Genomic DNA, 16,544 nt, shown 5'->3' with positions numbered 1-16,544 from the left:
ACACTTGCGAGAAAATAAAATAAAATGTATGCATGATCGCGTCATGCGTTAACATATTAACCCTATTCATGATTGTTGGATGGCCTGTCTGAACCCGGGCAGCCCCTTCTGTACATGGGGCTTGCGCACTAACCACTAGGCTACTGGTACCCCCTATTTGGAGTTTTAATTTGTTTTGATGTTACTTAATAAAACATGGTCTAAAATATTTTTTATCTTCAGACCAGGTTAGAATAAAAGGGACAGCTGACACTGATAGAGTCGGTCAACTCGGAAGGGCAGGGGTTTGATTCCCAGATCCTGCAGCCACATGCCTAATGTGTCCTTTGTGACTGGTGCGTGAATGTGCATTGATGGGATTAGCGTGTTTGCACCTGAATATCATTTGCGCTAAAACCTTTGTGAATTAGACCATAACACGGAGCAGATAGTGGGAGCAAATGATGTTAAAGCTTTTAGTGCCCGCAATCCATCTAAGTGAATGGGGCCATTGGTGTACAATAACAATAGGAATTTTAATCTGCACCACTAATTTACTTTGCCATAGTCTATAACAGGTGTCTCTAAAGCAGGAAACAAGTCCTGGGTAATCCCGTTGAACAGCGGCACATCTGAAGACGACAGCCTTAGATGACAACCTTAGCAACAGCCTGCCATTCCCATGCATGGGAGTTTTTTTAGCGAGATTCCTGTAACGTGTTTCAAAATCTGAATTTTTATGCTCATCATTCAGTGGAGGTCCATTAACACAGAGAGCCAAATATGTACAAATTGTTTTAATTTGACAGATGCCCACCTGACTTGGGTAACCATGATTGCTGAAGCATTATATAATACTTCATGTAGACCTTTGAATGTATAAGTTTGGTTAAGGCTAAAATGAAAAGCCAGGATGTTTGAATAAGACATGTCTACTTGTCATATGGAAACCAAAATAAAATAGTCAACTTATCTTTGAAAAAATGAATCTAAAATACCTGTATTAAAGGTTTGTTTTGTATAAATGGATCCAATGAGCCCTGATCAAGTTTTGAAACGCCTTTAGTGTCAAAGTATTGAAACAGAGAGATACCTACTTCTTAATCGGGTACGTTAGGGCAAACTCTGTGCTTCTTTCCGGCATAACGAAGCAAGGAAGTTAGGGCTCGCAGTCCAAAATCGTAGTGGTCCTGTTTAGAGAGCTGCTGCACAGCTAGGGAGTAACACTTTCTTAGCCAGAAGCTATAAGGACACAAAAAAGAGACAGAGTTCAAATTATTACATGATAATAGATATAGTAGGCAGAAAAGAGTCAGAAAGCAGAATATTTGTGCATGAGGACATAGATGATCATGACTCTAAACCATTCCACATTCTGACATTTAATCCAGACATATCCAACACAATAACAAGACCCTGACAACTTTAGACACACATTGAAATGTTTTACTTAGACAGGGATTGTTTTTGACTGAATAAATCTGATTGACTTGGTAACATTAGTGTGAAAGAGTCTACCTCAGCTCTTTACATAAAAGAAGGAGGAATAAAGGTTGTGATTCTTCAACAAGATTTTTCTAGAAGACACTGTGTATTTAAACTTAGAGTGAAAAAGAAAAAGAAGATAAATTAAAGCATCTGAACATGTACATTCACTTTAGAAAAAAAAAAAAAGGTGTTGTAGCGACAAAGTGAGACAGTGACAGATATTGTAATTACTCCATGTTTTTCCAGGTTTCTGAATGAATTGCATTTTTGTACTTGTCTATAACCAGTACAATAATCTTGACTTCAGAATGACATTACTGCCCTAACATATATTAACATTTTGATTTAAATATATATCAGTATACATAATCATAAAAGTTTTCAGAGTTTCCAGTCTTGTGTATGCATTGTTTGCCTCGTCTTAGTCTTCATTCCTCACCTACCTTTTCATCTTTACCAATAAAGAGTGTTCAGGAAGTACACTGGTTTTCTGAGTGAGCACTCCAGGTAATATACCTAGTTTTTAAAAAAACAGGATATAATCTTGATATGTGCTTTATTTGGGACTTTGGACAGTACACAACTTTTTGTAGACATTGAATAACGCTGCTGTTCATGGTGTTGTTGTACAGTATTGAAAAGTAAAACACTTTTTATACTAAAGATGAACACAACATAATAATACTAATAATTTAAGTGTTTACAGAGACTACTGTAGAGAAGTAAACAAACATACTTGTACCTAAAACCTGTATACGTAAATCCCAAATATTTTTAAATGAAGAAAGACTTTTAGAGTAAGATGCACATCAGCCTTTTCTTTGTCCATCAGTTCTGTTTTACTAGTTTGCAGTGTAATAGTGATTTGACTAGTCGTACCTTGCAGTTGTTGAAGCCCTCTCCAAACAGTATTATCTCAGCAATCAGAGTGGAGTCTGGCACCACCATAGAGATAGGTCTGAACATAGACTTAAGGTTGTCTGGGAGCTTGGACCGACCAGCATAACCTTGGAAGAAGAATGAATCGAGACTAAATACAACAATAACAAAAACTGAAAAAGATCATTATCTAAACAAAATAATAATTAAAACACCAACTCAGAATGTTACAAACAATTATTAACAATATCATTATCTGTCAAACTTAATACTCTACTTATTTTTTATTAAAAGATGGCAACTTTAAATGCAATATATACAGGTACACATTAATATTAACTTACCAGGATTCATAGTGATAAAAATTCCACATGATCGGAAAAGACGTATCTGCTGTCCATCAAAGTGGAACTTGGTTTGTTTGGCCAAAAGGGCAGGCAAGATGGAAAGGATCTGCTGGGCCACTACAGACAACACCTCGATGTTGATACGCTTGAACTCGTCGAAGCAACCCCATGCTCCTGTCTGTTTAGGGTGGAAATTAAAACAAAATAATCTTTGTATAACTCTTTTTCATTAGCTTGATAAGAAAGCAACTGTCATGTTTTGATCATACCGACCTGGGGCCGTTTCAATGAGCAAGTTAAGTCTGTTAATCCTGAGATGTGGGAAACTCTGGGTTTCCCGTTTCAGAAAGGGCAGTCACTCAAACCCGAGAAAGAGTGGTAACCCAAGGCCGTTCCAGAGAAAGGTAACTTAAACTTAAATATTATACGTTAGGCATACAGCCTACTATAGCCTATAAACCTGTCTTTTAGTCGAGGAGCGTCAAGATGAAGGGGCTGCATTACTCAGCAGGGAATAAGAGCCTACATTTACGTCGGGAGCTGTTCATTTAATTAGGGCTAATTAAGAACTAAACAGGATAAAGGTGATAGGACTGTGTGAATACAGTGTTATGTTGGGGATAAAGCTAATGCACATTCAAATAGACATTCAATGAAGATTACTTTGTTTAATCGGCCAATGTCAAATATGATTCAAATAAGGTAGCCTAGTTTGTTCTTATATTTCATTTTTAGCTGCTTTAAAGTCACTTTTCTCCTGCTGGATTGCATCTTAATAAAAATAAAACTTAGGGTTAATACCAATCCACCAGTTTTCACTTGCAATAGGCTATTATAATTCTGATTAAATATTAAATGAATAGACTAGCCTACATTACGTGCTAACGCAGCAGCAGTGTTTTCTTCTTCTTAAAACTTGTTCATATTCACCGTGTGCCCATATGAAGATGTATATTTCCAGAGGGTTAACATACGATGACCTCTTTTTTGTCACCTGTTGCCATGGTGAATCGTAGTATCTGGGCTCAATTAATGTTGGCTTTTTTTTTTAGTTACGCTGAACACCCAATTAACCTACTCAGAGTGGATTTAATGGACTCAGCTGTGTTTCCTACCTGAGGGTAAAAACCCTCAGAGCTCAGGGTTACACTTGATCCTTCTTTCTGAAATGGGCCCCAGGTGTCTATTTAAACATGAATATGGCCGACACAAATACAGAGAAAGAGCAACCTTTCTAAACTAGAACAGCCTGTAGTTCAATGTTTTTTAAAAACATGGCAAAGCATGGTTTAAATAACAACTTTGTGAAATAAAAACTGACCCTGACACACCCCAACCCAAGTTTCTGACAATGAACAGTATGCTCACGTACATGGCATCATGAAAAACAAAAACTGTACTTCTTCTTATGTAGGGGAGAAAACATTATCTTTGTTATTAATCAAATCATTGTCACCTTCATTATGAACATTATCAGCATGAGCCCTACCTGTGCCAGACCAGAGTACATCGGTCCCATGGACTTGTAGTCCAGTCCTTTAGAGCAGTTGATTACGATCACATACATGCCCAGAGATTTGCCTAAGTCCTTTGTGGTCTCTGTTTTCCCAGTGCCAGCTAGACCCTGACGACAGCCCCCTCGATGGAGATGGAGTGCTGTCGTCAGGGTCATGTAACACCTGAACAAATCAAATATTGAACATTTCTTTAAGAAGACCTTTTTTTTGTTTTTTTGTTAAATGCATACCATATGATCAGAATATTTTAAATTCTTATTTTTAACAAAGAAAACAGACAGGCACTGATAGAAAAATATAAAACAATGCATTATTGGATGTCATCACTAACTATTGAACACGAGGTCCAAAAAAAAGCAATTTGATACATAACAATTAAGATGATGACTGAAATGAGACTTTTATCTGTGAATATAAAAGAGTAGTTACCAAGTCAACGTATGAATGTATGTACCGGTATGTAGTAATAATGCTTTTGGTTGCTTGCCTCTGCTCCATTGTAGTTTACTTAAATCTTTTAGTTTAACAAAACTGGGCATGAGTATCAAATTAAACAAAAACATTTAAGAAGTGACACATGAAGTAACATTGACAGTGTTTTTGCAGAAACGCAGTCTGAGAAGGGCTAATGATTGATAGCAACCTGTCAGTAAGAGGAGTGATGACAAGGCGTCCAGAGTTGCCCAGGTACTCGTATCCATACTTGAAACGTGTGTTGGTCTGTCGGATTATGCAATCATCTATTTCCTATTGATAGATGAAAAAAGGGAGAAAGTTTAAAGATGTTTTCCTAATGCAGTTGGAATAATTCAAAACAATGTATCTGTACTAATTCCTAAGTCAAGGTATATATCGATTAGAACCATAAAAAGGAAAAACAGTCATTGAGAGGATCAGATGATTTTTCAGCCCTTATCAAACAAAACAACTGAAAAGCAACGAAGCCAGGACTAAAAATTGCTGAAATTGTGGCTCCCCTCACTTTTCAAAAAATAGTTTCCTTCCAGTGATTCCCATTGGCTTTTCTCAGTACATACCTTTTCCCAGTATAGCCGCAGCTGGCAGAGCCACTCAAAGGCATCAATGTTACTGCAGCCTGCTTTGGCCAGCTTATCAATGACATCCCTAGCATGGACCTCCACTGTGACAAGCGCTACTATCTTAAAACGTAGCACTTTGGTGAGGTTGCCACGGATGCGTTCTGAATACCTCTGAAGCATGGAGATGTTGGAAACAAAGACAGTTGTAACAAAGGTTTAAGCGTTAGTTCTAAGATCATTATGTGTGCTATGTAATAAATAAGAGAGAACGGCAGGGTAAGGATCATTTTCTGAAAAGAGACTCACCTAACAAAATAGAAACATGAAAGCTTGAGAAAAAAAAGTTAAACCAAATATTTGTCAACTAACTCATTTAGGGGATCTAACATTTAAAGAGCCCATATTATGCCCTTTTTGGGGTTCGTATATTTAATCTATGTACCTACTTTTGTACGTTCACAATAGCTAAAGTTCGAAAAAAGTGTGTTTTCATGTACTGCTCCTCCTTGCTCCCTCTACGCTCTGAGTCCATCAGCTACGCTCTGCTGAGCCCACACTGTTAGACCCCACGTGGGCCAAGTCTGCTCTGATTGGTCTGCCGATCCGCTCTGTCGTTATTGGTCCGTTGCTCAGCACGCGTCTCGGAAATTTCAACATGAGCTGCAGGGCTTGCTACAACGAGCCAATGGGCTTAGATCAGTGATCTCACACTGACAAAGACGTCGGACTGACACATTTTTATCGAGGGGGGCTAGAACCGAGCGTTACATGCAGCTAATGCTACAGCTAACAGGAGGACGTAGGAGAAGCCGTGTTTCCGCGGACTTTGAATTTTTGCACATAGATGTGCCTAAACATGCACAGGACACTTGGAAAACACACTAAAGGGCATACAAACCAGAAAAGGCATAATATGGGACCTTTAAAAAACATTCTGTAGTTGGAGACATAGATTAAAGATACACTTCAGATAAGAGCACACTAAAGAGGACACTCCCTGTGTGCATATACATCATATTACTGCATGTCGCTATCTCTAAATCGCTATCTCTAAATCTCAGTTACTAACCACATGTTTTCCTGGGAGCTCGTTGATGGATGGCCTACCTGAACACCCAACCCCCCTCCCCCCCCTTTGTTCCCTATCCCTCTTCCTGCACCTTATCCCATCTCCCCCATCCCTTTGGTTGATAGCTGTTTCATCATGAGCCTGGGATTTGCAAAAGATTTCTGTCTGATAAAAGGAAGTTTTTTTCTTACCACTGTAACTTTAGCTAAATGTTGCTAGTGCTACGCTCATTATAGATTAAGACGGGTCTTTGTAATATAGCAATAAGTAAGGTCTTTTACCTGCTTTTTGTAACATAACAATGAGTCAGGTCTTTTTACCTGCTCTTTTGTAATGTTAAAAGACAAAGAGTAAGGTCTTTTACCTACTTTTTGTGTCTTGAGATAAAACTTGTTATGAATTGACGCTTTACAAATAAAGATAATTGATTGATTGATTGACTAAATCAACCCTTTTCACATGTTGTTCCCCATTGATCAAATTAAAGATTATAAAGACAGAAGTTAAGTCTGATCAAATCATGTAAGTGAAGGCATTCTGATAAGTGCAAGATATAGAAATATTGGACATATCCACCACTACATCCTCTGCAAGGTCTACAAAAAACTCTAATCATCTAAATTCAATGGGAAAAAGTTGCTCTAACAAGTTATGTTGTTATGAAATAACAAAACAAATAGTGACACAAAGGACAAAACGGGAAGGACAATTGTACAGGCAGACAGAGGCACACAGAGAGATAAAAGAAATGAAAACAAAACAACAACAAAAAATAAATAAATAAAAAACTGGGGGAAAAACAAACAAGCAAAGAGGAAAAAAAAAGGGGGGGGGCAGAAAAAGTATAGTATAATAAGTAAATAAATAAAAACAAAACTCAAGTTTATATTAATGCAGGAAGAAACAAAAAGAGAAAAAACACTAGAGAAGTTGCATAAAAATTAACAGATACGAAGTAGTAGTGGTAACAGATATGGTGATTATTGTTATGATGTTATTACAACGCATCAATTTAGCACAGAAAAGAACAAGAGGGATGGGAAGTCAGATACCGATACAACATTAAAACATCCGGTTTATTTTCAGAATAACACCCTCCGTTTTGACGGTTTAGAAAAACCACTGTTTTTGTGTTTGTAAGGTTTTATACCACAAACATTATATTATGGTAAATGGACTTGAGCTTATATAGTGCTTTTCTAGTGAAAGTGCTTTTACACCACATGTCACACCCACCCATTCATAGTAGTGATGATCCCTATGTAGTATCATCCATCAGAAGTAACTAATCTCATTCATACACCACCATTGAAGTCATGTTGTACAGCAGCGGGAGCAATTTGGGGTTAAGTGTCTTGCCCAAGGACACATCAGACATGTTGCCCAGCTGGGGATCGAACCCTCGACCTTCTGGTTAAGAAGTGACGACTCTACCAATTGAGCCACAGCCGCCCGTTATCTTAAATTGTCGCGAGTGAATCTGTTAAATTACCGCGGAAACTCCTTTGTCTCCGTACTCCAGCTGTCCGGCTGTGCTCTCCGTGCTGCAGACTGAGAACGCAGCCGCTGGGTGTTGACGGATGAGGATGCACGGACCCGTAACAGACTGGAGCGGACACGCAATGCACACATATCTGGTGGAAGTTTGCCACTACTTGTCCTGATTGGTCAGCTGTCAGAAAGGCGCTTGACGTCACCCAGCGCTTTTCTGAAAAGTTGAAATAAATTCAACTGAAAAAGGCGTCGGGCGTAGCGCTTTTTGAAAAGGCGTCAACCAGTTGGTGGTGGGTTGGGTTGGGATCATTGAAAAGAGATAATTTATTTTTGGTAATATTATCATTTTGACTGTAGCTATTCTACCTGTAACAGAGAGTGGCAGCTTCATCCAGCGGGTTAGGTCTTCCTCTATGTTTTTAAGCAGAGGGGTGAAATTTAATTTTAACAACTCTGACAGGTTAGCGGATATGTTTATGCCTAAGTATTTAATGGTATCAACAGATAATGGAGCTGGTATATTTTGGATTGAAGCCATCCAGTCTTGTCCACATAGTGGGAGAATTGCAGATTTTGTCCAATTTATTGCATAGTTTGATATCTTTGAAAACTGGTTAATGAGCTTGATGGATTCTTGTAGTGAGTTGGATGTGGATTGGAGGTACAGTAGAATATCATCTGCATAAAGACTTATCTTGTGATGGGTGTTGGAGATGTGGATACCTTGGATATTATCATTCTGGCGCATTGTCTGGACTTTCTTCTTTAACTCCTCAGAGGCCGGATGAGGCCGTTCTTAAACTTCTCCTTGTGCTTTTGCAGCGTGGTATCACTCTCAATCAAAACTCGCTGGAACCACACCCACTCTCCATTCAGCACCTCTCGCATATTCTGCACCTGTGGGTCATCCAAGAGACAGGACAGTTATAATGTGCTGAAGGAATTGTCTGAACATGAAGGACCCCAGAGGAATCAGAGTTTTGATTATGTCTGAATGAGGCAGAATGAATAGGATTGGCTTGAAAAAAATAACTGTAGTGAAATGATCTCTTTCAAAGGAGGAATATGACACTTTTTGACATAGATGTCGCTCTTGAGCACCAGTATGGAACCAAAACAAACTGCGGTTTGGCGACACCTCCTCCAAACTTAATCCTCCACTCTCCTCCAGCGACACACCTCCAGCCCCCCTCCCCTCGCGATTTCACAAAGCAGTGATCAAATTGGAATGCACCATAATAAAACACTAAGCACAAAATTGTCCTTGTCTCGAGCTGCATTGTTGTGTTAGCATGCTAATGGTAGCGATCTTTATTATGCTCATATCGTCAAACTGCATGTAAATTTAACCTGAAATGAGCGTGATCTAGAATTCACTTAGCAGACGCTTTTATCCAAAGCGACGTACACAGCTAGAAACACAGTTAAGCAGTGAGTACAGTATGTTATTCTTCTTTTCTCTAGTCCCTCAATTAAACAACTTTTATACACGAGGGGAGGAGCCGGCCGGCCGTCCCATCCATGTAAACACAGTGTAGATATGGGTCAGACAACATCACAGACAGCGGTAGTCATGAATCAGTAGAGGTGGGCAAAAAAATCAATTCATGTAAAAATTTGATTCTTCTCTTCTAAAATTTACAATCAATTCATAACTTCCAAAAATCTATCTTTTTTTTAATTTACTGGTAATTTTTTTCTGTATTATTATTATTATTATTATTATTTGGGGCTAATCAGTCACTCCCTGCTAAGTGCTGAAGCTAGCTCTTTAACTCAGTAGAATGACAAGAAGTTCAGCCAGTCTCACAGATGACTGGAGGAGATTTGATCTAAATCGAATCAAATCGTGAGACACCCAAAAGATTCCCAGCCCTATGACTCAGAGGATATTTACAGAGGAAATACTGAGTTTCTGGTATATTTATGTGTAAAATGTCGCACATTCTGCCATCTTTATTTATAAACTACTAAACCGTCTAAGAGTATGTTGAGGAGTACTTATCTAAAGACACCCAGCCTTCTGCCAGTTATTTCTATTTTTCTTATTTTGCTGTTTTAGGGCATCACTCTGGGCACTGGTCCTTCTTCTGAAAGATTTTTGTTTCCATATTTCATTAATATGATGATGGAAAAATGCATTCTTACTTTTCTGGGGTATCTTTTAACATATATGATGAGGTTAATGAAGGCAATTAGTCACTGCCTTAATCTTCAAAACCATTTTGAGAGTCTTCACTTTGTGTTCTGAGAATATTTATTTCAATATGCATTTAATTTTACTTTAAAACCGTGTTTAGCTTTGGAAACCAGAGAGCAATTGGATAATTAAATGATCATTACTTTGTGTACAATGTGTTAATTACAATCTATTCTTTATTTGCATTCTTTTTATTTCTTTATTTCAGAGAGTGAACCACTCTGATTGTTAGGAAGTGTACACTCATCCAGTTCCTTAAATGCTGTTAGAGGTGTTTATGAAGAATATGATAATTTTCTGAATTTTCTGAAAGTCTTTATGTTGAATCAGTTTGTTTCTAATGGATGTTGAATATTTTGAATTTTTATTTTAAAATGTTTTTTTCCATAAAGTCAAATTGAATAGGCCAATATGATTTGGTTTCATAGGACCATCATTGGGTCATTTATTCAGAGTACCCTTAAGGTTATTATTTAAGTGCTTTTTCCTTTTTTCAGACTTTTTTTAGACTAAATTTTACTGGGTGGAGAGAAAAAGAGAATTGCAAATCCTGTTTAGATTTCAATGATTTAAATTGAAGTTCACTGCAATCATTTATTTTAACTAAGGGTAGAAATCATGTCAATGGTGATAGGTTTCATCTCCTTAAAGGAAACTTTCTCACGGTCAGGAATGTATTGCGATCATTGTAATTATTTGACAAAAACTTTCTACTGTATATTTGTTTGTTGATGAGCAAGGTACTTACAGGCGGTTCCACAGGGACCTCATATTTGTCCAGAATAGCAAACTGATCATGGATAAGAGGAATCTGAGCCTCTGTTTTTGGCAAATTGCTCTTAAGAGTCTCTAAGAGCTTCAGGCTCTTCCCAAGCTCAGCCAGTGTTTGGGGTGGTTGTGTGAGCCTAGAAACACACAAACAATAAAAAGTCACACAACGTTAAGGACAGCATGATCTAAAATGTTCAATTATTCAACATTTCTCTTTTTGTTTCCCGTTCGTACTACCATCAGTGGTAGTGATCGTTATGTTAGTAGTAGTGTGTGACTGGGTAGGTGTGACCTGCAGTGTAAAAGAGCTTTGAGTAGTCAGAAGACTAAAAAAGCTCTATATAAGCTGAAGTCCATTTACCATTTACTTAAAAGACAAGAAGATAAAATAAAAATAATAAAATAAACCGGAGTATAAAACAAACAAGTAATTGCTATAAAGAAACCTCATGTTGTCTTTGATAGATATTGACACAGAGTTTGAGCCCTAGCTTTTTTTCTCTCTGTTTGCTTCAAATGAACAAGACACAAAACACCCCACAAAATGAAATATTTTCATTAACTCTCCACCTATTGGCATTGTCTTGCAAAGAGTCATAAAGATCTTTAAGGCGGGTGCTTGCCATGTGGCTGAGCAGGTGAGTGAACTTGGTTTGCCACTCACTGCAATGCTGCATCAAGGAGGACTTGAGTGGTGAACAGTCCAGCGTGACAAACCGGATTGCCAATACTGTCTTTTCCTGTTCAACACTGTTGGCCTCTTCTGTGTATCTGAGGTTGAACAAGAGAATGGAAACATAAACGAGATGTCAGCATGCTAAATAATCGGAAACATGTATTAAAGACTACCTACTCACAATAAAGCTCACATGGATACAATCAAAGTATAGGTGCATGGAGCATGGAGGTTTTAATCCAAGTTGCTGCTGGTTACAATAAAGGAACGATCAAATAAGCTGCCATGGTTAATGAAACTAGAAGGTAATTAACTCTAGTACAGTGGTCCTCAACTGGTATAGTCTCACCACCAACTCCTTAATGATAAATCATGACTAAAAAAACTGTTATTTTTTCAATAAGATTAATGTAATGTGAAAAAATTGAAAAAGTTTGGACCTTAGACGGAACAAAACATGTGAAAGAACAATTAGACAGAACAGAACATGTGAAAGAACAATTAGACAGAACATAAATGCAGTTTTTAAAAGCCCTTCATGGACTTTAAGGCACTACTTTTTTTTCCAGCTACAAATGTGCGACCCACTGAAAATGGCTCCAAGAACCACTTTTGGGTCCTGACAAACCAGTTGAGAACCACTGCTATGGTGGCAGAAGTTAGCTTGATTTGGTCCTATCCTATTCTTCAGACATTCTTCTTTGCTCTTTGGCAAAAAAAATGATAAAAAGACTAAATGAGGTTTTGCGAAACATGATTTTTATCAAATGGAGTTTTATTTGCACAGTACCTTTGTATATCTGCATCAAAAGCAGAGACTCCAGGGTTTTGTCTCTGGTAGCATTATATAACAGAGTCCTTGTTGGTTTGCCAGATGTCCCTGTATTTGTCCCAGGTCTTCAGATAGGCTTGCAGGTGGCTCGCATTAGCCGTCATCCCCGTGGAAACAGCTGCCTGAATCTTCTGAATCTCCTCGTCTTGTTCTGAACAAAGAGGACCAGTGTGGAAGCATGGAGTGAACCACTTGGTCACATATGACTACTGTATGTAGTAACCACAGTGTGTTATTATGTAATGTTCAAGGGTCTAATTTATACATCAGAGATACAATAAAAACAGGTCAAATGTACGTGATACGTGAGGACACTTCCTTTGATACAAGAAATGGAAAAGTGTTCCATGAGAACAAACTTATAAAAGATACAAAGTTAAAGATAGAATATCAAACTCAATCAATACTACAATAACAAAACATGACGTCTAGGCTAGCAGGGAATCATGGGAGTTCTCTCTGCTACTCCCCCAGACGGGCAAAACTGACTTGAGGAAGAGAATATGTTTACAGACGATGTATCCAAGTATAATTTTAAATGACGTTTTCATCACAGCAGCACATACAGCAACAGTACGGCAGCTTTCAGTAGCTATTCCCGCTTCCTTACAATCGGTCATTGACGTAACATCCAGTGTTTCCATGACAACGATAAACATTCTGTCTGTTATGGTGGCTCATCACGGCTGCCGCCTCGACAAGACACGTCCCGTTACAACTTAAAAATTACTGATTTCTCTAGCTTTGGTAACTGTTGGAAATATTTGAGGTGATGTAAGTACTGAACAAATAAATATATAACATTTATTTACATAAATGTAGTAAATTTTTAATTAATTTAGATATTTTAATGTAAACATTGTCATAAAATAGTACATAGTGTACGTTTAAAAGATAGCAAAAAGCAGATTAAATGTTAGAAAAAATAAATTAATTTCTTACCCAAGTTGATATACAGTATATGGGATTCCCCTGTGACTTCTTGCCAGAGAGAAGTTCAGGCAGACGTTTAAATCCTGAGGTTGTGTGTATGAGCTGAGGCAAAATGTTCACTAGTTGAGAAAGTTTTCCTCGTGTCGGGGAGAAGTCAATCTATTAAGAGAAACACAAGAACACCACACACAGTTGACTGTTTGATCTTGATTCAACAAGCAGCAAAATAAAAGGATGGAGAGGTGATACAGAAAGTGTGTACACTGTAGGTAACACTAGTTTATGGTAAGAGAAATAAAAGTAATGGGTTAAATTTGACTCCTCGTGTGGGGAATGAATAAAGTTTCCATTTGCCTTATATGCAGGTCTGTTAACAGTGACTTTGTGAAAACTTTTATATTTTGCTTTTAATATGCTTCATTAATACCAGGGGAAATTAGTTTTTCAGACACGTGCTACAAACATATAAGCCTGCATTAATGGAGTGATGTCAGAGTGAGAGGACTGCACATGGACTGGTGAGCAGTAGACCCTGTGCAGTTCTGGGTTTGTTGCCTTGCTTAAAGGCTCAACCCTGTAGTACTAAAGACATGAACTGGCACCTTTCCTGCTACCAGTCCCAATTTCCACACTTTGTCCATACTGGACACTTTGTCCCAGGTCCTTACAGACCAACTACTGCCCCCATAATGACTCAAAATCCTGTGACAGAATCGGTGAAAGAGTAATTGCTGTTACCATTGGTGGAGATTCTGAGGCTACTGTCTGGTGCAGAACCACTAGGACTTTGAACAACAGATTGGGCGATGTCTTTCTGTCTCCACTGATGGCCCTGGATAGCTTCTTCATGGACTGCTTGATGTTGCTCCTTAGGGCTTGGGGCCTCATGTGAGTATGAGGCATGGGGCCTTCTTTATACAGCCATATTTTATATTTTCTAGAAGCAGTAAACGGTCTGGTATGCTGCTTTATAAGTAACAAAAATAAATTGTTCCTCATTGCCTGATAAGAATTGACCAACGTAAGCTAGCTACCTTGGATATGCATATGCTCAAATCAAGGTAAAAATCGATTATGTTGAAAATCAAGCATTTTTCAAGGAGTGCATCATTTGGAAATCAGGTCCATCATTAAAGAAGGTGCTGTGAATGCGGTTCATGGTATCAACAATATCCTGGTGTGCTGAGTGTAGTATTTGGAGTTGGCTTTTCTGATGAGCTTTCTGGTCATCGTCAAACTCCTGGTTCCTGAAAATTGCAACAAAAAACACCCATGATGCAAACAACAAACAAAACCAGAGCTGTTCACTTGTTAACTAGTAGATACAGTATGGACGCTTACAATGGCCATTGCTCAAGAACATGTCATACAGTGGAAAAGATTACTGATCCTCCGTTAGCTATTAGCACTACAATTGTAACACTTGTCTGGTAAAATGCTGTATGTTGCACTCTATTAAAATGAATTACTTAACATGATGCCATTAGCTTAAAATGTATGTAGTAATAAGAGAGTGCTTTATGTTGCAGTGTTTCCTATATGAAGATGCATAATGTATAATTACAGTCAGGCAAGTATATTTCCATTATCCATAGCCTATTTATTTAGCCCTTGTGCACCAGCATGAAACCAAAAAACTTGCGCTGCATTGTTGTGTTAGCATGCTAATGCTAGCGATCTTTATTATGCTCGTATCTTCACACTGCATGTAAATTTACCCGAAATGACCATGATCTAGAAACGCTTACATGACATTCAATGAAGCAGTGAGTACAGTATGTTATTCTTCTTTTCTCTAGTCCCTCAATTAAACAACTTTTATACGTGAGGGGAGGAGTCGGAAGGCCGTCCCGACGATGTAAACAAACTGAAGATAGGACTCGGAAAACTCTGAAAGCATCACAGACAGCGGGACTCGGGTGAAAAAAATTTCATATTCTTCCTTTAATCACTATCTGAAACTTAAGTGCGAGAGAAAGAAAGAAAGAGAGAGAGAGAGAAATCCCCAGATATGTCCCTCCTGTTAACACACACTGCGGTGTGAGCTCTCATTCAAAAGGTTTAGCTTATTATGTTGTTGTTTTACTATATTTCTTGAAATGTAACCTCCCCCCTGTACACAGTCTTTCCATTGAGTTTAATCAGTAGTGCTTCACTCATCTGGCGACAAAGGTTGGAAATTGATAGATTGGATACTTTGTATTCATTAACTATGACCCGGACCTGAGGAGAAATGAGATGAAGGTTTCTTACTGGACCAGGAATAGATTCAAGGCCCTCCAGTAACCTTGGACCAGTTCTCTGATAAATAAACACTAATATAAATCACATCTTACATTCATCTCCTGCAGTGGTGACTATGTTCTAAACTAAAGTTTGTTTAACAATCACATATTTTCATCCAGATAGAGGATATAAACCCCACATACTCCCCCTTTACTTTTGGTTTCTCCACTGCCAACACAGAAAAAGTCAATTCAGTACATGCACAGCTGTACACATGCCTTCACCAGTATGTGGTGAACTGTATGTAAAAACCTTTTCAATGTGTACAAGACACTCTCGGATGAAGATGTTTGAAGCTCCCTTTGACAACCACAGGAGCCTTGACAACCCCGGCTGAATCTTCTTATCTAAGAAGCGAATCCTCTCCCGAAACAGACCATGCTCGTCAGTAGACAGCATTCCAGTGATCCTGAAACTCACAGACACACATATAGGTACATGAGGACAGGTCAAAATAGTAAATATGAGTGTGTTTAGATTACTGTATATGTAAAACTGGAACACTCAAAATGTTCAGCTTCTAGACTCTGACTTAGTCAAAAAGAGTGTTTGTGTTTAATTATAGTACTTTATAAACATTTTTGACAGTATAGGCCTAATAAAAATCAATATTTTTTTGTAGAGACTCAATATCTCTAAGGAAGGTCCTGGTTCCCACAAAAAAATATATTTTTTTTGATAGAGTAAAATGCTTTTTCCCAGTCTAACTTCTGGTCTCAATACCTCCAATACATCAATACATCTTAAAACAATCAAAACATCTAATTCTGCTTATTACAAGCCTTACTTCTCAGCCAAATCCGTTTCATACTTTAAACTGCTCTTTTGGTGAGGAGGCTGACACAGAATGAAGCTTTGAGGTGTCACAGGTAAATAGATGGTGAACCGCAATGCTGATGCTCTCACACTACTTGGTATAAGAAAACAGCTTATAAAGATCAAGTTGTCTTGTCTTTTATGTTTTGGAAAAAGCAAATAATTGGCATCCTCTCTCTCTTCCTCTGTCAGTTAAAATTGCCCCTACAGTTGCGTG

General features: G+C 38.1%; 1 protein-coding gene across 1 annotated transcript in view; it reads right to left on the bottom strand.

Annotated features, from left to right (window-relative positions):
• Positions 1-16,544, bottom strand: part of dnah2 (dynein, axonemal, heavy chain 2) — a 60,443-nt gene that overhangs the window by 32,829 nt on the left and 11,070 nt on the right. The window contains 19 exon segments of the mRNA XM_065950265.1: positions 538-708; positions 1,077-1,203; positions 1,205-1,221; positions 2,347-2,474; positions 2,691-2,871; positions 4,183-4,372; positions 4,854-4,957; positions 5,248-5,445; positions 7,812-7,885; positions 8,537-8,596; positions 8,599-8,710; positions 10,762-10,918; positions 11,355-11,555; positions 12,251-12,449; positions 13,246-13,384; positions 13,964-14,162; positions 14,332-14,465; positions 15,332-15,448; positions 15,764-15,920. Of these exon segments, the coding sequence (XP_065806337.1) occupies positions 538-708; positions 1,077-1,203; positions 1,205-1,221; positions 2,347-2,474; positions 2,691-2,871; positions 4,183-4,372; positions 4,854-4,957; positions 5,248-5,445; positions 7,812-7,885; positions 8,537-8,596; positions 8,599-8,710; positions 10,762-10,918; positions 11,355-11,555; positions 12,251-12,449; positions 13,246-13,384; positions 13,964-14,162; positions 14,332-14,465; positions 15,332-15,448; positions 15,764-15,920 (2,665 nt within the window).

This window comes from Labrus bergylta, chromosome 22 (assembly GCF_963930695.1).
Source record: "Labrus bergylta chromosome 22, fLabBer1.1, whole genome shotgun sequence".
Classification (NCBI taxonomy): Eukaryota; Metazoa; Chordata; class Actinopteri; order Labriformes; family Labridae; genus Labrus; species Labrus bergylta.
The sequence above is the reverse complement of the archived record's forward strand: the minus strand, read 5'-3'. Positions and strand labels throughout refer to the sequence as shown.